This window comes from Amphimedon queenslandica, unplaced genomic scaffold (genome assembly GCF_000090795.2).
Source record: "Amphimedon queenslandica unplaced genomic scaffold, v1.1 AMPQUscaffold_13409, whole genome shotgun sequence".
Lineage (NCBI taxonomy): Eukaryota > Metazoa > Porifera > Demospongiae > Haplosclerida > Niphatidae > Amphimedon > Amphimedon queenslandica.
Window position 1 is genome coordinate 70955 of NW_003546355.1, and position 26966 is coordinate 97920.

The 26966-nt window shown below is 37.3% G+C and overlaps 10 protein-coding genes across 10 annotated transcripts in view; 5 read left to right on the top strand and 5 right to left on the bottom strand.

Moving 5' to 3' along the window:
• Positions 1-7239, bottom strand: part of LOC100636200 (manganese-transporting ATPase 13A1-like) — a 9045-nt gene extending 1806 nt beyond the window's left edge. Inside the window, exons 1-21 of the mRNA XM_019996477.1 lie at positions 6967-7239; positions 5278-5367; positions 5037-5215; positions 4919-4991; positions 4730-4828; positions 4631-4687; positions 4517-4586; positions 4369-4475; positions 3688-3876; positions 3512-3638; positions 3328-3465; positions 3070-3193; positions 2041-2201; positions 1839-1996; positions 1372-1608; positions 985-1212; positions 758-853; positions 619-715; positions 468-561; positions 352-412; positions 186-306 (exon numbers count right to left, since the gene is read on the bottom strand). Of these exons, the coding sequence (XP_019852036.1) occupies positions 186-306; positions 352-412; positions 468-561; positions 619-715; positions 758-853; positions 985-1212; positions 1372-1608; positions 1839-1996; positions 2041-2201; positions 3070-3193; positions 3328-3465; positions 3512-3638; positions 3688-3876; positions 4369-4475; positions 4517-4586; positions 4631-4687; positions 4730-4828; positions 4919-4991; positions 5037-5215; positions 5278-5367; positions 6967-7218 (2758 nt within the window). The 5' untranslated portion in view covers positions 7219-7239. The remainder of the gene's footprint in view (positions 1-185; positions 307-351; positions 413-467; positions 562-618; positions 716-757; positions 854-984; positions 1213-1371; positions 1609-1838; positions 1997-2040; positions 2202-3069; positions 3194-3327; positions 3466-3511; positions 3639-3687; positions 3877-4368; positions 4476-4516; positions 4587-4630; positions 4688-4729; positions 4829-4918; positions 4992-5036; positions 5216-5277; positions 5368-6966) is intronic.
• A 457-nt stretch (positions 7240-7696) lies between these two features.
• On the top strand, positions 7697-8881 carry LOC105312764 (extracellular protease-like). Its single transcript, XM_011405656.2, has 2 exons — positions 7697-7801; positions 7849-8881. Exons 1-2 carry the CDS (start codon positions 7746-7748, stop codon positions 8822-8824), a joined length of 1032 nt encoding a protein of 343 aa, XP_011403958.1. The 5' UTR covers positions 7697-7745; the 3' UTR covers positions 8825-8881.
• Positions 8882-9718: 837 nt separating this feature from the next.
• Positions 9719-10922, top strand: LOC105312767 (extracellular protease-like). The gene is made up of 2 exons (XM_011405664.2): positions 9719-9831; positions 9881-10922. Exons 1-2 carry the CDS (start codon positions 9776-9778, stop codon positions 10881-10883), a joined length of 1059 nt encoding a protein of 352 aa, XP_011403966.1. The 5' UTR covers positions 9719-9775; the 3' UTR covers positions 10884-10922.
• Positions 10923-11778: 856 nt separating this feature from the next.
• LOC100636326 (dolichyldiphosphatase 1-like) lies at positions 11779-13131 on the bottom strand. Its single transcript, XM_019996481.1, has 9 exons — positions 13030-13131; positions 12882-12982; positions 12659-12743; positions 12505-12607; positions 12318-12410; positions 12179-12269; positions 12082-12119; positions 11934-12023; positions 11779-11880 (listed from the first exon to the last, which is right to left on the bottom strand). Exons 1-9 carry the CDS (start codon positions 13082-13084, stop codon positions 11847-11849), a joined length of 690 nt encoding a protein of 229 aa, XP_019852040.1. The 5' UTR covers positions 13085-13131; the 3' UTR covers positions 11779-11846.
• Positions 13132-13175: 44 nt separating this feature from the next.
• LOC109581962 (uncharacterized) lies at positions 13176-14643 on the top strand. Its single transcript, XM_019996479.1, has 6 exons — positions 13176-13216; positions 13268-13383; positions 13474-13655; positions 13721-13788; positions 13871-13948; positions 14005-14643. The coding sequence occupies exons 1-6, from the start codon at positions 13207-13209 to the stop codon at positions 14577-14579; spliced, it is 1029 nt and encodes a 342-aa protein (XP_019852038.1). The 5' UTR covers positions 13176-13206; the 3' UTR covers positions 14580-14643.
• On the bottom strand, positions 14529-15089 carry LOC100636453 (transcription initiation factor TFIID subunit 13-like). Its single transcript, XM_003386611.2, has one exon. It carries the CDS (start codon positions 15061-15063, stop codon positions 14650-14652), a length of 414 nt encoding a protein of 137 aa, XP_003386659.1. The 5' UTR covers positions 15064-15089; the 3' UTR covers positions 14529-14649.
• A 33-nt stretch (positions 15090-15122) lies between these two features.
• LOC109581963 (uncharacterized) lies at positions 15123-16478 on the top strand. The gene is made up of 6 exons (XM_019996480.1): positions 15123-15159; positions 15209-15651; positions 15697-15794; positions 15846-16016; positions 16120-16192; positions 16278-16478. The coding sequence occupies exons 1-6, from the start codon at positions 15147-15149 to the stop codon at positions 16389-16391; spliced, it is 912 nt and encodes a 303-aa protein (XP_019852039.1). The 5' UTR covers positions 15123-15146; the 3' UTR covers positions 16392-16478.
• On the bottom strand, positions 16437-20884 carry LOC100636578 (uncharacterized). The gene is made up of 14 exons (XM_011405657.2): positions 20546-20884; positions 20389-20496; positions 19914-20344; positions 19816-19866; positions 18356-19758; positions 18196-18299; positions 18102-18143; positions 17981-18055; positions 17894-17927; positions 17750-17820; positions 17624-17703; positions 17185-17290; positions 16762-16837; positions 16437-16710 (listed from the first exon to the last, which is right to left on the bottom strand). The coding sequence occupies exons 3-14, from the start codon at positions 20027-20029 to the stop codon at positions 16619-16621; spliced, it is 2250 nt and encodes a 749-aa protein (XP_011403959.2). The 5' UTR covers positions 20030-20344; positions 20389-20496; positions 20546-20884; the 3' UTR covers positions 16437-16618.
• LOC100634565 (uncharacterized) lies at positions 20256-23459 on the bottom strand. Its single transcript, XM_003386597.3, has 12 exons — positions 23273-23459; positions 23195-23227; positions 23008-23134; positions 22892-22949; positions 22076-22749; positions 21987-22028; positions 21821-21914; positions 21624-21694; positions 21489-21568; positions 20546-20648; positions 20389-20464; positions 20256-20344 (listed from the first exon to the last, which is right to left on the bottom strand). The coding sequence occupies exons 1-12, from the start codon at positions 23374-23376 to the stop codon at positions 20256-20258; spliced, it is 1551 nt and encodes a 516-aa protein (XP_003386645.2). The 5' UTR covers positions 23377-23459.
• LOC100634688 (60 kDa SS-A/Ro ribonucleoprotein-like) lies at positions 23452-25827 on the top strand. The gene is made up of 6 exons (XM_003386598.3): positions 23452-24387; positions 24675-24959; positions 25046-25172; positions 25219-25325; positions 25378-25524; positions 25588-25827. The coding sequence occupies exons 1-6, from the start codon at positions 23578-23580 to the stop codon at positions 25738-25740; spliced, it is 1629 nt and encodes a 542-aa protein (XP_003386646.1). The 5' UTR covers positions 23452-23577; the 3' UTR covers positions 25741-25827.
• Positions 25828-26966: the final 1139 nt, after the last annotated feature.

The window sequence follows — 26966 nt, forward strand, 5'->3', positions numbered from 1 at the left end:
GAGAGGGGGGGAGAGAGAGAGAGAGAGAGAGGGAAAGAGAGAGAGAGAGGGGGAGAGAGAGAGAGAGAGAGGGGGAGAGAGAGAGAGAGAGGGAAAGAGAGAGAGAGAAAGAGAGAGAGAGAGAAAGAAAGAGAGGGAGGAATACAACATACACGTAGGTTAGTATTATATCTGCAATATCTCACTGCATCTAATGTTTGTTTCTCTGGACGTGAAAGGAGAAGCTATGGAAGCGTCTCCCAGCCTAACTAATGATGGATCTTTCAGACCTTCTTCACTTTTCATCAAAATGTCGTGTAGCAATTTCTAAAGAAAAACACAAAAAGTATATCAAAAAATTAACTCTTCTACATTTCTAGGCAGAGCTTTCTGTTGAGTTCCTCCTTCCTTCCCAGCTATAGGTTTACGCTGCCTATAATGACATCAGATGACATCACATGAGGTCACATGACATCACAACGCATCACCTGACAGACGAAAGTGAAGGTCTAGCCAACTGGTCCTTTTTTGCCGAGTCATCATTTTGAGGTGTGATACGGACAGTAGACAAAAGTGAAACACCTACATGTAATCAATAAACACGTATAACCACGCCCTTTAATGAATCGCTTGCCATACCAACATGTGCATGTTTTAACGCCCCCACATCGTTAGTGCCATCCCCACACATTAATGTATAAAAACCGCACGCTTTGTACACGTTTATAATTAATTCCTATTAAAAAATAAAATAAAATTAATATTATCATATCATCACTTTCTGCTTCGGAGAAACGCGAGCAAAGACTTTAACTGATGGGAGGAGCTGATAGAGTAACTTCTGACCACCTGAAGACATTAAATATTCAATAGCCTAAGAAGAGAAAAGAACAAAATAAATACAAGTACATGCGTATAATAAAGAAAGATACACATGTACATGTACAGATAATTACATAATCAACACTAAAGAATTAAAGTATCACACAATCTAACACTTATTACCTTTCCAGTCACACATAATTCATTAGTCTGAACGAGGTTACTAATTCCTTCCTTATTTGGATCAAAGGCTACGCTGCCGTCACCTTTCACACTCTGCCACACCCACCTTCCCTCCCCTTCCCCCTCCTCTTCTTCCTCCTGGAGTATCATGACTGGCAGTTTAGTAATCTTAAGCTCTTTAGCTACATGACAGGCAGTGAGTGGATTATCTCCAGTGATCATTGTTACCTACAAAAAGAAAAATAGTCACACACACACACACACACACACACACACACACACACACATCTGTAGTGTTACTGTATAACCACGAGATAAGAAAATAAAAAAGTAAAAATAAAATAAAATAAAATGACATTATTGTCACATGAAACTTCATTCATTTACATGGTGCGATGATTTTTGAAGCTCTTCTACACAGTCTTTTGTATATCTTTTGAGAGGACAAGAAATGGCTATGAAGCCAGCAAAGGTGAGGTCCTTCTCTATGTCTTCTCTTTTAAGGGAGTTTGCTTCACGAGGCGAGAGAGGACCAAGATCACGGTAACCTAGCGCTAACACTCTAGCACCTTTTCTTGCTAACTTAAGATAAAGATCATCATAATTGAGAGGAACTTCACGTAACTGAGGGAAGGAGAGAGAGAAAGAGAGAGGGATAGAGAAAGTAAGGTGCATGTAAAACTAAGTTATAATGAATCTTGTAGTCAGAAATTTTGGAGGGAATTAAGATATTTGCTGGCAGTTTAGCAGCTGCCACGCACATTAAGCATGTGTAGAACCAAAAAATCCCCACTAATATTTTAGGATTCGTGACAAAATAAAATTAATCTTCTCTCTCTCTCTCTCTCTCCCACCATAGTCTTGATGACTTCAGGTGCCCCTTTAACACAAGAGATGTGAGTGATGTTGGGTAGTGTCATTGAAGAAACGGTTGACATCCTTTTCAAGGAAGAGGAGAAATGAAAACGGTGAATGATGCTAAGAGAACACTTTGAACCTCTGACCGAATCACCTCAAAAAAAGAATAGAGTAAGATATTTGGGAGAGAGGTCTTACTTCTTGATAATCTCCAGCCTATGGATAATATTGCTGCCTTCTCTAGTGGGTCTCCTATAATCTCTCCATCCAGCAATGAGAGAGAATGACAGGACCCAAGGACACATTGTGTCATCAGTGGAGCATTTGCTGCATCCACCAGATCTAGCTTTGTACTGGAGCTGAAAGAGAGAGAGAGAGAGGGAGGGAGAGAGAGAATGGGAACATTATTACACAATTAGTGCATAAAATAGACAGAGTATATGTACATGTGGACTATATGAATTGGAAGATTTATAAATTGAATTGTTAACAACACTTCATAAACATGTAATATAAACTGATAAGCTAAGAAATGGGAGAATTCAGGAGACATAGATCAAATATGGTAGACAAGAAGTCTCCTCAACTCTACATCTAACAATGATGACTTGTACATCAAGCACAAAGTCATGTGTCAAATACATGTACATGACAAGTACATGTACATGTATAAATACAATACAAACATAATCATATACATGTACATGTACATGAAGCAACATGATCATATACATGTAAATAATGCACTCATTGATAAAGAGATCAAATACTGGCTGGACTGAATAGAAAATGTAATGACAAGTAGTAATGGGCATTCAGAAGCTCTTCAAATACTGGCTGGACTCAATAAAGTAATATAGTGACAAGTAATAATGTTGCTAGTCTGGGCATTCAGAAGTTCTTCAAATACTAGCTGGGGCTGCCGGAATGAAAATGATAGTGACAAGAGATGATGTGTCTAGATAAGTTATACACAGACAGGTACAGTAGTGACCCACGTTGTAGCTTCTTTTATCATCAGCAAATGTCACAGGAGTCATGCTATAGATTTTTAAACCAAAATTACATTACATGCATGTATATGTACATGTACTTTTACATGTGGTAATAAAGGATACAGCAGAATAGACAAAATATCTTGCACACACATATATGCAATTATGCATGTACATGTACATTATTTTTTCTTAGATATACAAATACATGTACATGTGTACATGTACCTACCTGTCTAGTCCTGCAATTCCTTGTACGACTAGGTTATCACTGGTCAATGTCCCCGTCTTATCGAAGCAACATACGTCAACCTTACCACCGAATGGTATCCGAAATGGCTCGGTACAATAAATGCCTGGAGAGATAAGAAATATGAAGCATAAAAATAAACAAATAAAATAATTAATATAAATGTAATAATATAAATATAAGAAAATATGAATAAATGAAATGAAGAGAGTGAGATAAAAAAAATAGAGATTCATTAACCAATTTTGGCGAGTGCTATCAATGAAGTGTTAACAGCCAGTGATAATTCAATGGGTAGTTCAGGAGGTACCACGGAAGTGAGGATTAAAGTACACTCTAGGAATAACTTGTATCTGTTTCTCTCAGGGTTCTCTGTTCCTGTTAGCGATGGTTGATAACAAATTAAAATTAATATTCGTAGGACCTTTTATCCAAACGTAAGCAGAAGCTGCTATAGCAAAGACGAGGAGGAAGAGGATAAACATGAAAGTCTCTAAGTTATTAGCCGTGACTCTCTTTACGCCAAACAGCATCGTCCTTAGAAGCTTACCCTACGACCACGCCCATTATAGGCCACGCCTATGTTAAAACCACACCCACCTGAGACGTATTGAAGCCAGTTCGTAATACAAATCCGATACAGCCATTATCTGGAGACTTAAGCTCCGCCCCACTTTTAACGGGCGGAGTGTGTTGGACGACTCGAGTACCTCCTGATACCATGTGGAGTTTGGAGTCACGGGCAATATTTAGAGTAGTTCCGGGAGAAAGATTAACATCTATTGGCTCCTGCAATGTATAAACATAATAATAATAATAATAATAATAATAATAATAATAATAATAAAAATAATAAAAATTAGAAATCAAATATTAATACATGTACATGTAATACATGTAATGGTGACTTTTTCATTTATTCCAAGCAACATCAATGACACAAAACTCCAAAATTATTAATTATAAAAGCCACCAACTGACACTTTTGGCAACCATCACTTATCCCATTGCCTACTATACAAATATGTACAAGTACAGGTGCACTATACAGTACTGTACAAGATGATTTATTAGCGGGAGTAATATTTGGCGAATTTGTCTGTGGAAAGAAATTAGCAGATTTATATTGGCGATTTTGTGCCACGTGCCATTGAGCATGCTCAGATTGAAACAAAATGACAGATTTTATATTAGCGGTTTCTTCATACATGTAGAACCGTCAATCGCCAATATTAATTCCTTGCCAATAAATCGTCTTGTATGGTGTATTCTTGTACTCACTTTCATTTGCGGGACTGATTCACCAGTTAGCATCGACTCATCAACGATACAAGAGCCTTTCAATAGCAACAAGTCACACGGGGAGAGTTGACCAGATTGACTCCGCCCTGTATGAATAGGAGACACACCCATAAAGGAAAGGACTTACCAAAAGACACAATGTCCCCGGGGAGCAGTTTATCGGAGTCTAATTTGGACCAATGGCCTAGTCGATATGTCTGCAATAACTTTAATAATAATAATAATAGAAGTGATGTCTTACAAGGATCTTGAAAGGAGCAGATCCCATTTTCTGAATGTCTGCAAGATTCCTCTTTTGCTAAAGAGAGAGAATCTCACCAGACTGACGGGTTTTTCTAACCTGTTGGACGAGAAGTGACTCGAACAGTACCAGCATGAGAAGAGTGAAGAGACTGTAGTACCAGTACTCGTCCAAACACCACAGGCCGACACAGAAAACCTAAAAAAGAGAAGAGAAGACATAAAAATTAAAAAGGGAAAGAGAGAAAAAATTAATAATAAATTTCTCTAATAAATTTAACTTCCAAACCTGAAAAACAAAAAATGGAGCAGTGGCCCTTTCGGCAAAGAGCTCCCAAAATTCAGGAGACACAATTTTAAGTCTACAAAGCATCAATAAATATCTATCTACATGTAATCAAAAATACTTATTCAGTCCGTATTTCTCAGTCGCAGTTTTGATGCTGTCTTCGGATGAAATCCCTTTATTCTTGACGTAGTACTCAACCTCGAAATCGACCGGAAACTGTACCGGAGAGAACTCACCTTCCTCGTAAACATACTTTATATTCTGAAACATGAAACTGTACGAAGTGCTGCCGTCACCCTAGGATGATCACACGAGGGTCACATGATTGATAGTACCATGACAACAAAGGGTATTAGTACCTTGTTGCTGCGTATGAGGGGAACAAGTTCTTTCGAGCCGTTGTTTAGGGTAGGCACTACTTTAACATGAGATGCAGTCTGTAATGAAACCTATTGAGAATAATTTGTAATACGCTTTCTGATAACTATTGATGTCCTTTTGCTACATGTATGTAGAAAGTTTGAGCTGATTAATGAGCATTTTAAAAAATATACCAAAATCTGAAAAATACCCAAGGCTATAGTCCATGCTTTTTTCAAATAATGGCTAAAAAATGACCCCCAAATTTTATGACATTTTCTGATACATATTGATGTCCTTATGCTGTGTAGAAAGTTTGCGCAAATTCCAACGGCCATTTAAAAAATTATGACAAAATCTAAAAAACACCCAAGACTTGAAAAATTTAAGCCGGAATCGGCTCAAACTTTCTACAGCTCAGCTTCCACTCATTATGTTCTGTCACTTGTTGAGACATTTCAAGCTATCATACTAATCCATAGACAGACAGGTAGACTTTTGACACTTATCATAATTACTTTCAGCAGCTACTACTTTGGCACTTCAGTAGCTAAAGTCTATGGCCTGACATTGGCTGCTGATAGAAATTACTAAAGGTGTCACTAGCAGATCTACCTGTCTAGCTGTGACTATAGCGCTGATAATATAGAACATCACTGCCACTGGCTCTACTTTTAAAATATAACATGTAAACTATAACTACCCTATGATGGACATAACCTTTGCTATTAACTATGCAATCTGAGCTGGCTCACTTTTTCGATTGGAACCAGGACAAAAGCCCATAAAAACAACTTAATGTTTTTAGTTTGTCATTACCTATGTAGACCTATTTAAAACTGGTTAATGAATAATAGCTCATGCTTTTTTCCAAAAAATGGCTTAAAAATGACCCCCAATTTTTATTACATTTTCTGATACATATTGATGTCCTTATGCTATGTAGAAAGTTTGAGCTGATTCCGACTTAAATTTTTCAAGTTATGGCCATTTTAAGAAATTTGCCAAAATCTGAAAAATACCCAAAGCTATAGCCCATGCTTTTTTCCAAAAAATGGCTAAAAAATGACCCCCAATTTCTATTACATTTTCTGATACATATTGATGTACCTATGCTATGTAGAAAGTTTGAGCTGATTCCGACTTAAATTTTTCAAGTTATGGCCATTTTAAGAAATTTGCCAAAATCTGAAAAATACCCAAGGCTATAGCCCATGCTTTTTTCCAAAAAATGGCTAAAAAATGACCCCCAATTTTTATTACATTTTCTGATACATATTGATGTCCTTATGCTATGTAGAAAGTTTGAGCTGATTCCGACTTAAATTTTTCAAGTTATGGCCATTTTTAAAAATATACCAAAATCTGAAAAATACCCAAGGCTATAGCCCATGCTTTTTTTTGGAAAAATGGCTAAAAATGACCCCCAATTTTTATGACATTTTCTGATACATATTGATGTCCTTATGCTATGTAGAAAGTTTGAGCCAATTCCGACTTAAATTTTTAAAGTTATGACCATTTCTAATAATATAGTATTCATGAACTATAAATGGCGTAATTATAGTAGCCACCCACCCACACACCCACATGGCAATGATGGCATATGGACATTGCACTACTACATGTACATGTACATATAAAAATGAAGTCAAATATTAAAAGCAAGGACTAGTCATTATAATTACCTTCTTACAAGTTAAGAGGCACCTCACATCAACGGACCAGACGCAAAATAAAGCAGTCATCAGGTTTACAGCCCCAATTACTGCCACTGATATCAACAGCCCTTCATTGTGTTCTATTAAACTGCCGAAAAAATACACCCAACCACAGAACAAAGACACGTAAAAAACTAAAAAGGGAAGCATATAGCCATGACTCCACGTTGGTAAGAGCTTGTATAGAGAGATGGATTTTACTTCTTCGCCTATCGCCATTTTAGTATTAAAATATAATGGATTAATTAATATTGAAAATTATTAACCAGTCACAACTAAAAACATTAAGTTGTTTTTATGGGCTTTTATCCTGATTCCAATCAGAAAAGTGAGCCAGCTCAAATTGCATAGTTAAAAGCAAAGGTTATGTCCATCATAGGGTAGTTATAGTTTACATGTTATATTTTAAAAGTAGAGCCAGTGATGATCTATATTATCAGCGCTATAGTCACAGCTAGACAGGTAGAGATCTGCTAGTGACACCTTTAGTAATTTTTATCAGCAGCCAATGTCAGGCCATAGACTTTAGTTACTGAGATGCCAAAGTAGTAGCTGCTGAAAGTAATTATGATAAGTGTCAAAAGTCTACCTGTCTGTCTATGGATTAGTATGATAGCTTGAAATGTCTCAGTAAGTGACATAACATAATGAATGGAAGCTGAGCTCTAACTTTCTATATAAACACAGCACGGCGATGCTTCCAAGATCATCTGAAATCGATATAGAGAAGATATATCATTACAGAAATGAAGACTTTTGTGTCTCTTCTCTTTTGCGTGGCTTGTGCCGTGGCCCTGGACAAGTAAGTACATTCATTGTTAACAATTTCTATTGCTGTATTCTCACTAGGGGATGGCCAGTGTCCCTTGACATGTCTTGTGAACAGTCTCTCTCTGATGTTGCTTGCACTTTTGAGTTCCTCAATGTTGCTGATGAGGATTACTATCTCCTCAAACGTAACACTCCTCTTGAGGGACTCCTCTCTCAATTCGTTGCCATTTATCACAAAGGACGTAGGCTGGATTACGAAGGAATCTTCATTCATCGTACCCTTCCAACAAAGGACGAGTATATCCTCCTCAAGGCAGGTCAAAAGGTTTCTGCAACAGTTCGCATCAATGAAGCATTCACTTTAATCAATGATGGTCGCTATACTGTTGAGTACATCAGGCCACTGATGGTACTCAATGAGATGCAAATGCCAATAGAGGTGAATGCTAAAGCAGCTGCCTACATGCACTTGGAGAATGCTCGCTATCTCTCCCTTCCATCTCAAGATGAAGTTGAGTCTGAAGGTTCTGTCACTATTGAGTCCTGCACTACTGCTAGTTTCACGGGAGGTACTTCAAGTAAGCGAACCGATATCCTCAATGCCCACAAGAAACTCTGCACAGAATATGCTGATTCTAAAAAAAACGTGAGCAACAATAACTTCTACAAGACTTGGTTCGGTACATACACTGATGCACGTGCTACTAAAGTGAAAGGCGTCTTGGATAAATGCGTAAATGGGCTAACTAACAAGGCCGTGACCTATGTCATTGAGCCTTCCAACTGTCAATCCAACTGGAATGCATACACTTACAAAGGAGGCACTAAGGTCTACCTGTGTCAAGCATATAACAACTATCAGGTCTATTGTAAGAGTAATGGTGATCCTACTAAAGAAGGTATCCTTGCTCACGAATGGACTCACGCTTTTGGATATACTGATGATAATGCTTATGGAGCAACTGCTAATAAGGCCCTTGCCAAAAGTAATCCTGATAAAGCAGTTAATAATGCTGATACTTACGAGTATTGGTACTGTCTCTCTCAGTTTTAGTGACACAGTACACAAACACTTGAAGCAATTTCAGCTGTAAATAACTTTGTTATATAATATATAATAATTAATCAATTCTTGCTGCTTCAATTAATTAAATAAATTTCAATTTCATCAAAATAATAGACAAAGTGTTACATAACTACATGTAGACTGTTACTGTATGAATTGGTACTGGCTGGACTAAATAAAATAATATAGTGATAGGTAGTAATGTCACTAATGTGGGCATTCAGAAGTTCTTCAAATACTAGCTGGGGCTGCCGGAATGAAAATGATAGTGACAAGAGATAATGTGTCTAGCTAGACAGGTTATATAGCCAGTTAGGATCAACTAACAGATTCAGATGCCATTAGGTTACACATAGCCATTTTAATTAATAAATAAGCAGTTATAATAATAATAAATCTAGTTTATATTAAAATTTGGCATAAATTAAAAATTTTGAACTTGACATGCAACCATGATCCAATGTTTCACAGATTAATTTTATCCTGAGCTTTCAGAAAAATGAGCCAGCTCAAATTGCATGGTTAAAAGCAAAAGGTATTACCATAAGGGTGTAGTTATGAATGGCAAATATGGTTTTATTTTTAGAAAAAAGTGATGATTCTATCTTTAGCACAACAAATATAGATCTACTAGTAAAAAAATTAGCAGGCAAATGTCACACTATAGATCCAGGTGCCAAAAGTAGTAGCTGTACTACTTTGACACCCAGGTAGCCAAGAGTTATAGCGTGACATTGGCTGGTGATAGAAATTACGATAGCTGTCACTATCCACGTGGTAGCTTGAAATGTCTTGTAAAAGAAATGGCTCAATTGTCTCTTCTATACAAGAAACAAAGACAATGAGATATTATATATTGAGAGGAAACTGAGCTTTAACTGCACATTGCTTTCAAGATCATCTGAAATCGATATAGAGAGAAGATATATCATTACAGAAATGAAGACTTTTGTGTCTCTTCTCTTTTGCGTGGCTTATGCCATCGCCCTGGACAAGTAAGTGCATTTATTGTTAACAATTTCTATTGCAGTATATTCTCACTAGGGGATGGCCAGTGTCCCTTGACATGTCTTGTGAACAGTCTCTCTCTGATGTTGCTTGCACTTTTGAGTTCCTCAATGTTGCTGATGAGGATTACTATCTCCTCAAGCGTAACACTCCTCTTGAGGGACTCCTCTCTCAATTCGTTGCCGTTTATCACAAAGAACAAGGCTGGATTACGAAGGCTGGATTACGAAGGCTGGATTACAAAGGAATCTTCATTCATCGTCGCCCTCCAACAAAGGATGAGTATATCCTCCTCAAGGCAGGTCAAAAGGTTTCTGCAACAGTTCGCATCAATGAAGCATTCACTTTAATCAATGATGGTCGCTATACTGTTGAGTACATCAGGCCACTGATAGTACTCAATGAGATGCAAATGCCAATAGAGGTGAATGCTAAAGCAGCTGCCTACATACAATTGGAGAATGCTCGCTATCTCTCCCTTCCATCTCAAGATGAAGTTGAGTCCGAAGGTTCTGTCACTATTGAGTCCTGCACTACTGCTAGTTTCACGGGAGGTACTTCGAGTAAGCGAACCGATATCCTCAATGCCCACAAGAAACTCTGCAAAGAATATGGTGATGCTAAGAATAACGTGAGTAATAGTGACTTCTACAAGACTTGGTTTGGTACATATACTGATGCACGTGCTACTAAAGTGAAAAAGGTCTGCCAGGATTGCGTGGATGGGCTAACTAGCAAGACCGTGACTTACGTCATTGAGCCTTCCAACTGTCAATCCAACTGGAATGCATACACTTACAAAGGAGGCACTAAGGTCTACCTGTGTCAAGCATATAACAACTATCAGGTCTATTGTAAGAGTAATGGTGATCCTACTAAAGAAGGTATCCTTGCTCACGAATGGTCTCACGCTTTTGGATATACTGACGATTATACTTATGGAGCATCTGCTAATAAGCAACTGGCCAAAGATGATCCTGATAAAGCAGTTAAGAATGCTGATACTTACGAGTATTACTACTGTCTCACTCAGTTTTAAGTGACACAGTAAAATAAACACTTGAAGCAATTTCAGCTGTAAATAATTTTGTAATATTATAATAATAATTAATTCTTGCTGCTTCAATTAATTAAATAAATTTCAATTTCATCAAAATAACAGACTAAGTGTCACGTAACTGCATGCAGACTATATGAATCGGTAAAATTTTAGAAGATATGAGTAAATGTAAATTTGTTGACAAAACTTCATTAACATGATGATGTAAGATAAATCTTGGGAGACCAATCTAACCAAAAATGGAAGATCTAGCCTAAACTTGAAAGGCCATAAGCTAAGAAATGGGAGAACTCAGGAGACGCATATCAAATATGTGAAACAAAAAGTCTCCTAAACTCCCTCTAGATCTAACAGTGATGATTTACTGCATCCAAATACAAGTACATGAAACAACATTATCATAAATTATACATGTCACTGTCACATAGAAAACTATAAAGGGAAGGTAGCCATGACTCCACATTTGTAAGAGCTTGTATAGGGAGATGGATTTTACTTCTAGTTAATTGAACTTGACAAGCAACCATAGTATCTGTGATGCCATGGGTCACATATTAATTTTTGCTGAGCTTTCAGAAAAGTGAGCCAACTCAACTTGCATTGTTAAAAGCAAAAGGTATGACCATAATAGTGTAGCTATGAATGGCAAATATAGTTTTATTTTTAGAAACAAGTGTTGATTCTATTTTTAGCGCAGCAAATACTAGTGATTTCTATAGTAGTTTTATCAGGAGCCAATGTCACGCTACAAACTTTGGCTACCCAGGTGCCAAAGTAGTACTAGAAAACAACTTGAAAGCGCAATTCTACCGAAACAATATAGCAAGATCAATTTCTTTCGAATACAGTTAAGACGTGTTTGGATGCCCCAGAGTAAGATTTGATGTAAAATTGATCGTAAATATTATAAAAAATAGATTTTTATAACAAGATAGCAGTTCATTACTCGTGCATGCTCTTCCGTTTTAGTCTCGTCCTAAAAATTGAATTAAAAACTAGCACGACCCTCTTCCCTCTCCACTGACTAACCTTGATTCATGTCTCACTGCTGTGTACTCATACCAGAGACAGTTTGGGATCAAAGAGAAGTCTTTAAACATTAAAAAATCGTTTAATCTCCTAACAAAAGTTTAACATAAGCATAATCTATAATGATATCATCATCATTATTATTTACCAGTAATAAATTTTAGGAAAATATGGAGTAACAAGAAACTAGAAGGGAAGGAAGAAAGAAGTGATACAAGAAAAGTAAATATATATGTAACACATACATGTACTATAGAGAACCAAATTAAAGCTGACAAAACTCCAACTAAATTGCCATAGATGGTCTGCGAAATTGTATGATAACCTAAATAAACCCTTCAACAAAACAATAATAACAATAAATAATAATTAATAATAATTTACCTACTAATGGCGCATAGAATAGCCCCACCCCAAGCTCCCACAGAGACAATGACTTTATACAGGAGGTCCTTAATATCTTCTGAGAGTGTGGCTCTACATAAGAAGACGCATAATATTATATACACACTCACTTACATATAAAATGTACATTTTGTATATAAATGAAGAGAGAGGTGAGTTTAATTACCTCACAAAAAGAAGCAAAGTGACGAAAGTTGCAAAAAATGCCATGAACTGGGCGTGGCTTGAAGGCATTCCATACTCCACCCTAAGAACAGCACTCGATATATCTAAAACAAATATTTGAAATTAATTTTCAAGCTTTCTAATTTTCTAATTACCGGAATTTGGTCTTGGTTCTTTTATGGTATACTTGAGGAACATATTAAGACTCTCATTCAATAGAAGACCAGTAAAAAAGAAAACCTAATTTTAGGTCAGATTAATTTTTGACACAACAATGAAAGCTAGGCGGAGCTCTCAATTAATAATCGTTGCTTAATTACGCTATCGCTGCCCCCCTTTGAACGTTTATATACTCCATTCTCTCCCCTTCTCTCTTACGGTAAAAAGGTCACGTCTGATCGCGACCAGGGTCAGAAAAGAGATGAGAATGAAGATTGGAAAGAGGCTGCTCCAGGCAAGCAAATATCCCACTCTGTCTCCTGCAAATGATACTAATAATTACATACTAGTAAAAAGGAGGTTTCACCTTCAGTGTATTCAACGTGAGTTAAACTTATTGCCAGTTTGGTGCTGGCAGCCATTTTTAAATGTAGGCGTGGTTTATTATGGACCCGCTTGTGTCAACTGCGCATGCGCAATAAGATGGTCATTAAGTAGGCGTGGTCATCCGTGGGTGTACGTTTTTTTTGGGCGTGGCTGCAAAATGACTGAAGGTGAGCCTAAACCTCTTTTCTTGCTGTTTTTAAAGACTTTTCTCATTTTAGCAGAGAGCACAGTCCAGACTAGTACCTCTACGATTAAAGTACCTCCTAACTCAGCCGTCCAAAGACACTCATCACAACAGAATGACCGTTTTCCACTACCTCCAGCCCCACCCAAGGTGATAAACAGCATTTGTATACACAATACTCTATGGAAAAATAGATGCAAAAATATGTATGTTTATCTTAAATTGCATGTTACACTCTAGGTATCTTCAGTTCACCCAGGGAAGATGCTTGAGCTAAGCACTACCATAGGACTCTCTCAGTATCACTCATTCTTCAAAGCAAACTTTGCATCGCCGATCGACAAAGAGTCGTCATCACTCGAAACACTTTCATCAGGCGGGACCATGTTCACTAGATGCAGGGGGAAACTGAAAAGTGGAAGGTTTGTTTGATATTGTGGATTGATATTGTCAATGTCATTAATGGATTGGATTCATTTCGCAATAGGCTGCGTCCACTGGGTCTTCAGTCCGACCCTCAGCTCACATCTCAAGCTTGTCTCGGAATAGTTTCAGGTTAGAGGATCCTAATTCAGGAGGGATATGAAAGAAGCAGAAGTTCATTCATTGTTTTGTTTTTTTTTTATTGTATTTTTAGTCAAACCGAAAAGAAATTCTCAAATGCAGCGATCTCTCACAGCTCCTGTCAATAGACCAGCCTCAAGACATTTTAGTGGTATGCATTAATTTTAATTAAGTGATAACTTGCAGTATGTGCATTAATTGCAACAGGTCCATTGGATAAGTCTATAATCCACGGGAGGCGTTCTTTTTCAGCCATCAACACTTATCACTTTTCATTCAGATCAGCATCAGCCATGACAGGATCAACCTCAAATAAAAGATACTCTCCATTACCAAGACCACTAAGCAAGCACCTATTGCCACCTGTGACACCCATAGAGTATGTCGAAGAACCTGGAGATGAAATAGTGCAGCTTGAAAAAGCTAAAAAAGACTCGTGGGTTGTTGAAGAACCGATAGAAGACCCTGTACACAATGATGAGAGATTAGAAGAATTTGCACTCGAGATCAATACAATGTCGAAGGAGAAAGTAGTGACTGTAAAATCTTCATCAAAACAATTATTAAGCACAAGAACTAAGCAAGGGAAGTTAAGCCATGGATGGACTGAGTCGAAACCAATCGTACCATTAGTGGGAACACTTCCTCCTATTACTGACTCTAAGAAGCAAAGGGGCAGGAAAAGCAGCAAAGAGGGGGCGGGAAATAGCTTAGAAAGCCCGTCTGTCATTGATAAAGATAAACTCAATGTAGATGTTGATGCAATACTTTCAAATTCATAATTATAATAATACTTATAAATAATTTTATTATTATTAATACTGAGATTTGAATGTTGTATATGTAGTTTTGCTAAATGTCCTCTTGCGTGTTCTCAAAATACTTTTTCGCTTGTTTGAGCTCTTCGTTCATCTGGAGGAGTTCCTTGATACGAGAATACTTTTTGGGGTCTCTACGCGTCAAATAGAGTATGTCTTCAACATGTATCTTTCCCTTTTTACCGACTTCTAAAGCATTTGATGTCATCTCTGTTATGAAATGGACTACCATGTCGTCAAGCATAGACACAGTTTCGCTATAAGGGACTGGATCATCTCCAAAGCCATGCATCATATATCTTAGCTCTCTGCTGAAGTATTTCTTTTTCTTTGCCTGAGGCTGGCGATTAGGATCACTTTCTGAGACAGCCCCACTGGTTGAAGGATTGTCTTTATCGGAAGAAGAGGAGGAGGAAGAGAGTGAAGAAGGAAGGCTGTAGGTAGCCATTTTATCTTTAATAACCACTTATTAAAGTTAAGACTCCGTATTTTTAAATAGAATCCGGAGATTTCATTAGGTATACGGATATAATGTCTGTCGTGGGTAAGATTACAGTAATAACCTGTAACAATACTTATATTTTTTATCGTAGGACACCTCTCTTCTTGTTGCAGCCATTGTGGGACTCAGCTAGGTCCTCTTTGCATGCTTCGTCGGCAGCTATTGAGGCCATCATTTCCTCGTATTGCAAACTCCATTGCTGGCCGTTTCTATTCTAAGTGTTCGGCCTCAACAACCACCAGTGGCTCTGAGCCTCCATTTATATACTTTAGTAGCCCTATCATTCAATCTTGGAATGGGTGGGGATTCATGAATCCAGAAACGAGCACAGTTTTGGCTACGAAAAGAAAGAGAAGTGCCACTCCCACTTTGACCACACCCCGATCTGTAAAACATTACAAAACGAAGAATGTATATTTAATGGAAAATTTAAAGCTTGATTCATCAAAAAAAGACCGCAAGGTTCTCAAAGTGACTGACAATCGGGCGGACATTGGACAATTATCTTACATACTATTTAAACTAAGAGAAGAGGTAAGAGGGACATGAAATTAACATTAACACTATTGATATTGTTAGTTGCCCCAGTTTTTATCAAGCGATCACAGTTATAGACTTCTCTACGACAGCAATGTTTTATTTGAAAATAACTTCATAAGATTTAACCTATCGGTGAGGTAATTTTTGAAGCCACTCATTTCCACCATTCTCTTTAATAATTTTTATAGAGGTCTCACCAACTACAGATTATGCTTAGGATCATTAAAATGGCTAACCTGTTGCTTGTACAGTAATGCTACCCTGGAACTTTTGAAGATAACGAAAAACCCCGAAGAGAGCAAGATAGAAGCACGATGGAGAATAAAGGGAGTGCCACGAGGTTTCTCACAGGACTCGAAGTATTTCTAAACTACTCTGTGTGTTTTGTGACAACATTATCAGTACACTGTCATTATGGCTTTGATCAGGACTTTCTAGTGTAATAATTTGTTTGTGCTTTAGGATATTGCTGGATGCATTTTCAACTTTCAAAGTAAACAAGACAGGTCAAATACACGTGCACACTATTGACAGGGTGAGGAAAAGAGAGAATGAGAGAAGCTCCCGCCTGCTGCTAATTATAAAGTAGAAAAACATGCTAGTACCCATATGTATTTTAGGTAATGCCACTGCCTAAGAACAAGACAGCAGTTCAGTCCTTCTTAGCTTATCTAAGGAGTCTGATATTAAAACCAGCTCTACACAATACGACCACATCAAACACTCCCACCTAATCCTCTTGGCACTTGTGTGTTTTTTTGTTAATTTCAACAACATCATTTATTATTTTGATAAATTATTTGATACATTATTCACATTAACAACACATTAATAATTATTATTTACAGTGTAAATTAATTATTATTCCCATTATTTACAGTGTACATTAATTATTATTCACATTAATATTATTGTTCTTGATGAAGAAAGTGCATTGATTAGTCTTTAACAGGATACAATCTCAGTATGGATACAATCTCAGTATGGAATTTCTTTTCATTTTCCACATCTTGAATTTCTCCGGGAAAAAATAAGTTTGAATCATTTCACGTCCTTTTCAAGAATAGACACATTAACAATTGCAAAGGTAAGAGTTTAACTTACCTTTTGGCTCTAACTCATGTGGAGAAACCACTTTCACTCTATTTGTAAACATAGCAGCTTCAAAATTACTCAAAAGCTATGAAAAATAGAGAAAATACCATATACAGTAGGGGGTATATTTCACAGGGATTTTAATTTCGCTAATTTGACAGTTTTAAAAAATTTGTGACATTTTTTATCTATAAAAATTATTTTTCATCATACTCATAATAGCAATGATAATAGTCAGTAGAAGAAAAATGCAAAAAAAAATTTTGTGAATAGGTTGAAAGGTGATTTTCGTGAAATATTTTCCCTGGGAACTATACCCCCTATATGGTACAACGGTCTGACACCTAGTCCAGGGTCTATGGTTTCGGTATGTTAGTACATGCATGTTTAAATGTGTCAATAATTATTAGTAAAAAGTGCAATATAACATACTTCAACTCCTTGTGGGTTTCCAGCAACATTGCTTTCCATTAGATGCACTACTGAAAGATTACCAATTGATATTTTACTCGTTAAGGAACCTATCTCTTTCCAGAACCTACATGTATACAATTACATGTACATGTATACAATTACATGTACATGTATACATAAGTGTACATGTTTTTGCAAAACTAAAGAGGAAATTTCTAAAATTAGTTTGATATACATGTACATGAACTGCAGTATGTACATGCAGTATGTACATGCTGCATGACTGCAGTATGTACATGCAGTATGTACATGGACTGCAGTATGTACATGCAGTATGTACATGCTGCATGACTGCAGTATGTACATGCAGTATGTACATGGACATGTATGTACATGGACATGTATGTACATGCAGTATGTACTGCATGGAGATGTACATGGACTGCAGTAAACTAACTTCAGCAGGTCAATATCTTTCAGTAGCTTTGCTGGAGTGATTGGCTTCCCATGCAATAAATACATATATCCAGGTGCACCCTACAATAAGAATAGAAAGTCTTTTTTTTAATTTATAATTCCTTACTTTGCATACAAATCCAATGGACTTTGCTTTAGCACCGTCCATGTAGTCATCAAGCAGCTCCTTCATTTTCCCTAAAAAGGTTTGTTTGTTCCATCATAAACACTTCCTCTTATACAAAACGTGTTTATATGTACATGTACTTACTATACAGGGAGACATAAGAATCCATTTTAAAATCCTACAACAATAATGACACCAAATGCAAAATATTAGCAAAAATTGTCCTCTTACATAAACTAGAGTGAGGACTTCAGGCTTAATAGCTGCTTGGAGCAATTCTATGTTTGGCATTGCAGAAGATATAGCCTAAAAACTTGTCATTCATGTAAAGACAAAGTTATGGCATTTATACCAGCAGTGATCTTGGTGAGTAATCCTTTAGCACTTGTTCAGCCTATTATTACAATAGTAGTCTTATAGGATGCAAACTTAAATTATTTTTATACTTGTCTTCTTCTATAGTAATGGATAGCATCCATATCATCTAGGAACTTTTCATAGTCTTCTCTTATTTCATCCGTTAGATTGTCAAGCTTGCAAATGACACTACCTAAATTATTTGGTATTACGCTTATTTAGAAATGGATCATCAATGAAATGATAAACCTCTGAATTTGTTGATTATTTCTCTTGTTCTTGGATCCAGGTTTACATGTGTGAAGTCAACAAGGTAATTTGCCTTCTCATCGGTCTCATTAAGGTGAAGGAAAGTTGCCCTGCGTACTATCTTTTTAATTCTCTCTTCTTTCTCTGCAGGAGTGCTTTCTTCCTCAATAAGAGCATGGCTTTGTTCTTCAACTGGTTCAATCTCCTTGGTTGGTTTCGCTGGTCGGCGTAGCAGTATTTTCCTTGACGTTTTTTGCAAATAATCAAAAGGTGCTTTTACATGTACATTAGTAGGTTTTAGTGGGTTAGCAACTTGAGGCCGTGGGTTAGCAACTTGAGGCCGTGGGTTAGCAACTTGAGGCCGTGGGTTAGCAACTTGAGGCTGTGGGTTAGCAACTTGAGGCTGTGGATTAATATAGGAGCGAGGTTCAGGATGTACAGGTGTTGCCGTTGCTCTATAAGATACCACAGGTGGAGTAGAATCAACAGGCAACGCATTTCTCTTTGCATAACCAGGTGGGTTAGCAACTTGAGGCTGTGGATTAATATAGGAGCGAGGTTCAGGATGTACAGGTGTTGCCGTTGCTCTATAAGATACCACAGGTGGAGTAGAATCAACAGGCAACGCATTTCTCTTTGCATAACCACGTGGGTTAGCAACTTGAGGCTGTGGATTAATATAGAAGTGAGGTTCAGGATGTACAGGTGTTGCCGTTGCTCTATAAGATACCACAGGTCGAGTAGAATCAACAGGCAATGCATTTCTCTTTGCATAACCAGGATGAGTGATTTGCTTCCTTCTACAAGGAAATGCTCCATGTACCATTCCCGAGGGATGCATGGCCCTGCTTGTGTCTTGTAAAGGCTTTTGATGTTGCTGACGAACATTCTGCAACGGAAGTGGGACCTCTGGTTTTTTATGGCTGTTTGATGAAACCAAGCGAGCCGAGCAACGCACCGGATTGTCGGAATAATGATGAGGTCTGCTGGGTTGAGTGAGGGGTTTAGGTGAAGCTGTTATTTGGGGCAGCTTTGGTATTGAGCTCCTTCTATCAGATGAGGGCATTGCTAGCCTATTGCTAACCAATGGGTTTGGAGAATGAGAGAATCCAGAAGGATTGGGTGCCTTATTAAAGCAGCTGATACCTTTAATTGACATGTCAGGAACAAGCCCGTGATGTTGGGGATACTGCTGTACAATGCATGGATGCTGAGGGATAACCTCTGCACAGAAAACATATGGCACCAAAGGCACACCTTGTGGAGGCTTGTTCTTGCTCATTGATTTCTTTCTTATGCTTAAGTCTGCAATCAATTCAATTCCTTGATCATCATCTGGACTGACTAGTGATGGCCTGGGGTTTAGCTGTGTACTGCTGCCAGAGCTGGCCAGAGGGCTTGATCTATAGTGCATAAACAGGAAGCATTAATACTATGCAATAATTATGACTCTAGCTAACCTATTTTCTTCCTCAGTCATTTCACCTTCTTTTTTCTCAGTGTTTATCAACCTGGTAAAAAATATTAAAAAATGATTAATGATGCTAAAAATATCTACCCAGGTAAGAGTTTTGCCGTTTCCTGCAGCTCCTTGCAAGTTATCTTTGGTACTTCTTCTAACCAGCTTTTGTCCAGGACAAGACAGCAAGTAGTAGCATCAGAAGTCTCCTCCATCCAGTTACTTCCATATAAGGTGATGGGGGAGGGATTGAGGTGGGAAATATAAATTGCTCAGCAGTTAAGGGTGACAATCAGCGACAAAGGAAGAGGAAGCTGCTTCTTTGATAGTGATTAGCAGCCATTCGCACAAAAAGCTATCTCCGAAAACAAAAACAAAATATTTTTATTTACATTGTACATGTAATTGTGTTTATGAAACTTTAAAAGCGTTATAAAACTCTTATTTGTATAGCTGCACTTTCGAATAACGGCGAGACTTCCACGTTTTAAACTTCTCGGGAACAAAATAAGCAGAAATCATATCCCTCCCTAATAATAACACATGAGCTCATAAAGTTTCGAGACTTTAGTACCTTTGGGCTCTAATTCAAGCGGCGATTCAACTTTTACTTTGTGACAGAACATAGTGGACTCTAGATTGCTCAATAGCTGCAATATACAGATATGTACATGTACAAGTACTGTAGATACACATGTATATATATGCATTTACAATCTAGTGATACTTACTTCTTCTCCTTGGGAGTTTCCATTCACGTTGCACTCCATGAGATGCACAACTGATGGATTTATGTAAATCTTGCTCATATTGCTACCAACACCTTTCCAGAATCTATTACAATTAAGTATAGGTCGTACAGGTCATACACGGACTATGGTATTTATTAGCCTAATGAGCCTGGTTAATAAATGCCATAGAAACGGATACCGAGGTGTATAACCAACTTCTAGCTACCATGACATTTGAAAAACAACTACCAGCTGCAGATAATAAGACCACAGTTGACATACGTACAACATAATCTAACAGGCTAGGCAACCAAGCTCGACAAATGGACTAAAAAGAGCTTAAGCGTAGAGAGTGCCGAGTGAGGTTAATAAATACCATAGAAACCGGATACGGAGGAGGTGCATAACCAACCTTCTATCAAAACAACAACCAGCTGCTGATTGCCCCCACCTCTATGTCCGCCAAGTTTCTAATAGATTTAGAAACCTGGTATTCTGCATTCTGATTGGTTCTTTAAATTTGGCATGGTAGAGAATATGTATTATTTTAACATAAACTGCACATTGCATACATGCTCTTATGTTCCATAGAAAGTTTGAGCCAATTCCTATCAACTATGATTTTTTTACAAAATACATTTAAAGTTGCTTAAATATTGGACCAAAGTCTCACAGGGTCCGACCTAAATTTTACCAAAAAAAGAAAAGGTGCAAATTCCTCACTTTTATAGCTTATTTTGATACTTGTACATGTACTTATGTTGCATAAAAATCTGAGCTGATTTCAATCACATTTTAATTTTTTACAAATTTTTAACATTGCTCAAAAGTCCCTGTGCTATAGTACACAATCTTTGGCCAACTTTCACCAAAAATGAAAAGGTGAGAATTTTTAGTTTCTATACATACATGTATAAATATACAATGTCAAAATTTCCCCCACCTCAGTAAATTGATGTCAGCCAATAGCTTGACAGGTGTGATGGGATTCGACTTCAAAATGTAGAAATAGCCAGGCCCACCCTAAATGCATGATAAAAATAATTATAAAAAAGAAACTTTTAAAATCAAACTGTACTTTGCAAACAAATACAAGACGTCTCGCTTTGGCACCAACCATGTAACTGTTGAGCAGTGCTTTCAATTTAGCTATTTACAAATTATAATAGAAATAAAATCTTTTTCAAGTTGTAATGCTAACTTAAGAGTGTTTCATACGTCTCAGTAGCAACATCCTACAATGAAAGAAAAGCATGTACATGTACTTTAAGAAACAATAATTAATTTTCATTACATAAATGAGGCCAAGGACTCCTGGCTTTAGAGCTAAGAGCAACTGACGTGATTTAGGAACTGTAGAAGAAATTAGCTACAAAAAGAGAAAGAAAGCACATGTACATGGAATACACAATGGATAAAAGTGCTTCATCTCATCATGTACCACAACTGATTTTGGTGTATAGTGCTGAAGACTTCTCTCTGCCTATTTGTAAAATATACAACATACAATTATTAACTCGTGCAGCTAACCTGCCTATGCACATAGTAAGTAATAGCATCAAGCTCAAGTACCATGTCTTCATATTCGTTTTTCATCCAAGAAGGAATGTGCTCCAGCTCATCAATTTTCATTTCACCTTTGCATGTATACATGTACATGTACTGTAAAATAAATATGAGACTATTTTTTAATCCACCTCTGCATTTATTTAAAATGGCTTTTGTCTTCTTATCAATATCTGCACTGAAGTTCACCACTTCATCATCAATACACAGAGTAGATCGACGGTGAAGTGTCCACTTTCTTTGAGCTAGGGTATGCTCAGACGCTTCATCTTGAAGTGGTGGCACAACATCGTCAAGTTCATCTGCAAATTCTTCCTCTGCTTCCTCATCTCTCATACATGTACATGTACATGTAGCTTCAGAATTATGAGCACTCTCCTCCTTTCTATCTAAGTCTTTTTCAAGCATTTCAATAACTTCTTCTGTAGTATGTTGAGGAGCACTTGCAGCAGCAACGAATCTCTCTGCCTCTTCTTCAGCCGAGACTGAAACTGCTTCAATGGTGAGGATTTCTTTCTTTGTTTCGGAGGAAGTTGTGCCAAGCTCTCGAGATTTTGCTATACTTTTTCGGTGGAGAGGAGAGAAGATGCTTGGGGCATACCTTGACGGTGATGATGACGGATAGAGTGGAAATTTTCCTATAAGACAAATATGACATGTTTATAAGGATATTAATAAGCCATTTTTCGCGGGATAAAGCAGAGATCTCACAAAAAGACTAAGTAAGTTGCTCTTTCTAATGGGAATCCGCCTCCAATATAAATGTACATGTACATGTACCTGCACTGCCTGGTGCAGTGGATGGAGGATTAAATCTTGGCATTACAGTTGGTTGAACCTTAAAATAAATTATATATAGATCATCACAAAAGGTTGAATACTGGGATATCTATTACTTTGAATTTAAAAGTAGTGAAATGAAGTGTAGTAGTAGGTTTAGCATTTCTCATTTTACTTTCTTTTAAAATTTTCTCCCTTTCATGAGCAGTAGGTGCAGTCATTCTTCCAACAGGTGTAGTCCTTCTACAAAATTCATTACAATATAATAAATTTTAAAAGCTCATTAATAAAAAAACAGTTTACTTTTTAGCCCTTTTACTGCTTTTTGGTGGAATGCTAAATTTTCCAAAATAATTCTACATCAAAAATTTATTGGCTTACTCTTCTTTCTTTAAGAGTGCCCCAGTTTTAAGTTCCATAAGTTCATTTATTGATACACAAGGAATCGGAACCAAAGAAACCGCGCCATCCCTCTCGGCGGCCATTATTAATTATGCGAGTCTAGTTTCCATGACAACGAGCCGCCCACGTAATTGAAAGGTGGAGCTCGCAAGGATGGGTGTGGCTGGGCAATTGCACCAAGAAGTGAAATTCCTGTGTTGGCATAAATTCTAAAGTGACAGTGCACTTTCTCTTCATTTTGACTCTTCTCTTAGTCCTGTAGCTTCGAGAAGGTCCGGAGAATAATGGCTGAATATATGGAGGTAGAAGAAGATCCCAAGACAGTTCCCCAGACAGCTCCCCTGCCCGGGCAGGTACCAAACAGTGCCGGGGGCTACTCTTTTGCTGTAAACGACTTTACAAGGCTCAGGCGTTTTCTTGTTCTCGGTTCCGAGGGCGGCACGTACTACACAAGCGAGAAGAAGCTCGGCAAGGAGAATGCCGAGGCCATACTCCGCTTAATTAAGTCTGGAAACGGCCCTGAGGTCGTTAAAGAGATACTGAGGTTCAGTTTGGACGGTAGAACCCCAAAGCAGGACCCCATCTTGTTTGCTTTGGCATTATGCGCGAGAGACGACGACCCAGAGACCAAAAAGGCAGCTTACGATGCTCTCAACTCAATCTGTCGCATACCAACGCATTTGTTCACATTTGTCTCTTTCGCAGAAGCAATGAGTGCCGGGTCTGGATGGGGGCGAGCTCATCGCCGCGCTATACAGAACTGGTACTTGACTAAGAGCCCCAAATCTCTAGCAATGGCTGTCACAAAATACCAGCAGAGGGATGGCTGGTCGCATCGTGACCTCTTGCGACTTTGCCATTTGAAAGCAGAAGCTCCAGGGTTGGCATGCGTTCTTAAATACATTGTTAAAGGTTACGATGAGTGCAATAAAGAGTTTGGGTCAACTGATGATGTTCATATTGATGAGCTCATGTCTTTTTTGCTGGCAGTTGAGACAGCAAAAAGCTGTGATGAGAGGTACCTGGTGCAACTCATTACTGAGAAAGGGCTAGTGAGGGAGCATGTACCATCGATACATCTCAACTCACAGTTGGTAAGTGTCTACTTGAAAGCAAAAGAAAATTCCTGCAGTTTATCTAGCAATGTCATTTGTACACTGTTCAAGAGTTAGCAATGCAATAAATAAGACTAGTATCCAACAATTCTATTAAATAAAATGAATAGTAACAATAAATTAGTACCTTTTAGGCTTTTTCAGATCAGCTAATTATATCTATTTAGCAAAATGCCACTTTATAATAGAGTGATAATCTAAGAAATTGAGAGGAAGATAAAAACTATATAATAATGCAATCAATATTACTTTTCTTTATTCACCAGGTTTGGGCTGCCCTGTTGAATGGTATGCCAATGACTGCCATGATACGTAACCTTGGCAAGATGTCGAGCATCGGTCTCTTGGCCCCTCGGTCCGATCACCTAAAAAACGTTTGCTCACGTCTAAGGGATGCAACACTGCTTCAAAAAGCACGAATACATCCATTTAACATCCTGCTGGCTTTGAAGACGTATGCACAAGGACATGGGGACAGGGGAAAACTGAAATGGGACGTTGATAAGAACATCACCTCAGCCCTCAATGAGGCATTCTACCTCTCCTTTAAAGTAAATTGAAACTTAAATGCCTCTCTCTATCCTTAAAACTTAATTGATACAACCTCTCTCTCTCTCTCTCTATCCTTCTTTCTCAGTTTGTTGAGCCAACCGGTAAAAGGTTTTTGCTTGCCCTGGACGTCAGTGGGTCAATGACATGTCCCGTGATGGGGTCTCGAGTTATTTCCTGTCGTGATGCATCAGCAGCAATGGCGATGGTCACTGGTAAGCAACCAAACTATTTCTAAAATTAAAAAAAAAATATTTTTAGCTCGGGTCGAGCGTAATTACGAGTTGATGGGTTTCTCGGACAAGCTTGTCAAAGTCCCTATAAAACCTTCCATGAATCTCGATGAGGCCACAACTGCCATATCAAGGGTAATTATCACAAATTTTAATGGGTAATCATGCTAATTTTTTTCTATTTCAGATCCCAATGGGAGGAACAGACTGTGCACTGCCTATGATATACGCCAAACAAAAGAAATTAAAAATTGACGTTTTTATAGTTTACACAGACAGCGAGACATGGTTTGGCAAAATACATCCAACTGAAGCGTTAAAGAACTACAGAAAAGTAATAATAAATGATTATCATTTATATTATATTGTCATAAATATTATTATTCTCTCTTAATAGGCCACAGGTATTGATGCTAAGCTGATTGTCTGTGGAATGGCATCAAATAAATTCTCAATAGCTGATCCGAATGATCCAGGAATGCTTGATATTGTTGGATTTGATTCGGCCGCCCCCGAAATAATTAACAACTTTGCCCTAGGCTATTTTTAGTAACAAAGAATATTATATATTTTATTATGTTATTTTTAGTGTGAGATATTATTACATTTAGTGAAAAGACTTTTAGACTCATCGAAATTAGTACAAATTTTAGCACAAAGCATGTATTTTTCAGATTTTGGCAAATTTCTTAAAATGGTCGTAACTTGAAAAATTGAAGTCAGAATCGGCTCAAACTTTCTACACAGCATAAGAACATCAATATGTACCAGAAAATGTAATAAAAATTGGGGATCAAATTTTAGCCATTTTTTGGAAAAAAGCATGGGCTATAGCCTTGGGTATTTTTCAGATTTTGGCGTATTTTTTAAAATGGCTGTAACTTGAAAAATTGAAGTCAAAATCGGCTTAAACTTTCTACGCAGCATAAGAACATCAATATGTATCAGAAAATTTCATAAAAATTGGGGGTCAAATTTTAGCCATTTTTTGGAAAAAAGCATGAGCTATAGCCTTGGGTATTTTTCAGATTTTGGCGTATTTTTTAAAATGGCTGTAACTTGAAAAATTTAAGTCGGAATCAGCTCAAACTTTCTACACAGCATAAGGATGTCAATATGTATCAGAAAATTTCATAAAAATTGGGGGTCAAATTTTAGCCATTTTTTAGAAAAAAGCATGGGCTATAGCCTTGGGTATTTTTCAGATTTTGGCGTATTTTTTAAAATGGCTGTAACTTGAAAAATTTAAGTCGGAATCAGCTCAAACTTTCTACACAGCATAAGGATGTCAATATGTATCAGAAAATTTCATAAAAATTGGGGGTCAAATTTTAGCCATTTTTTAGAAAAAAGCATGGGCTATAGCCTTGGGTATTTTTCAGATTTTGGCGTATTTTTTAAAATGGCTGTAACTTGAAAAATTTAAGTCGGAATCAGCTCAAACTTTCTACACAGCATAAGGATGTCAATATGTATCAGAAAATGTAATAAAAATTGGGGATCAAATTTTAGCCATTTTTTGGAAAAAAGCATGGGCTATAGCCTTGGGTATTTTTCAGATTTTGGCGTATTTTTTAAAATGGCTGTAACTTGAAAAATTTAAGTCAGAATCAGCTCAAACTTTCCACACAGCATAAGAATGTCAACATGTATCAGAAAACGTAATAAAAATTAGACGTAATTTTTTAGCCATTTTCCACAAAAATCATGAGCCATAGTACAGGGCATTTTTTCAGAAATACTGATTTTATTTCTATCATGATGTGAGAGAATTTT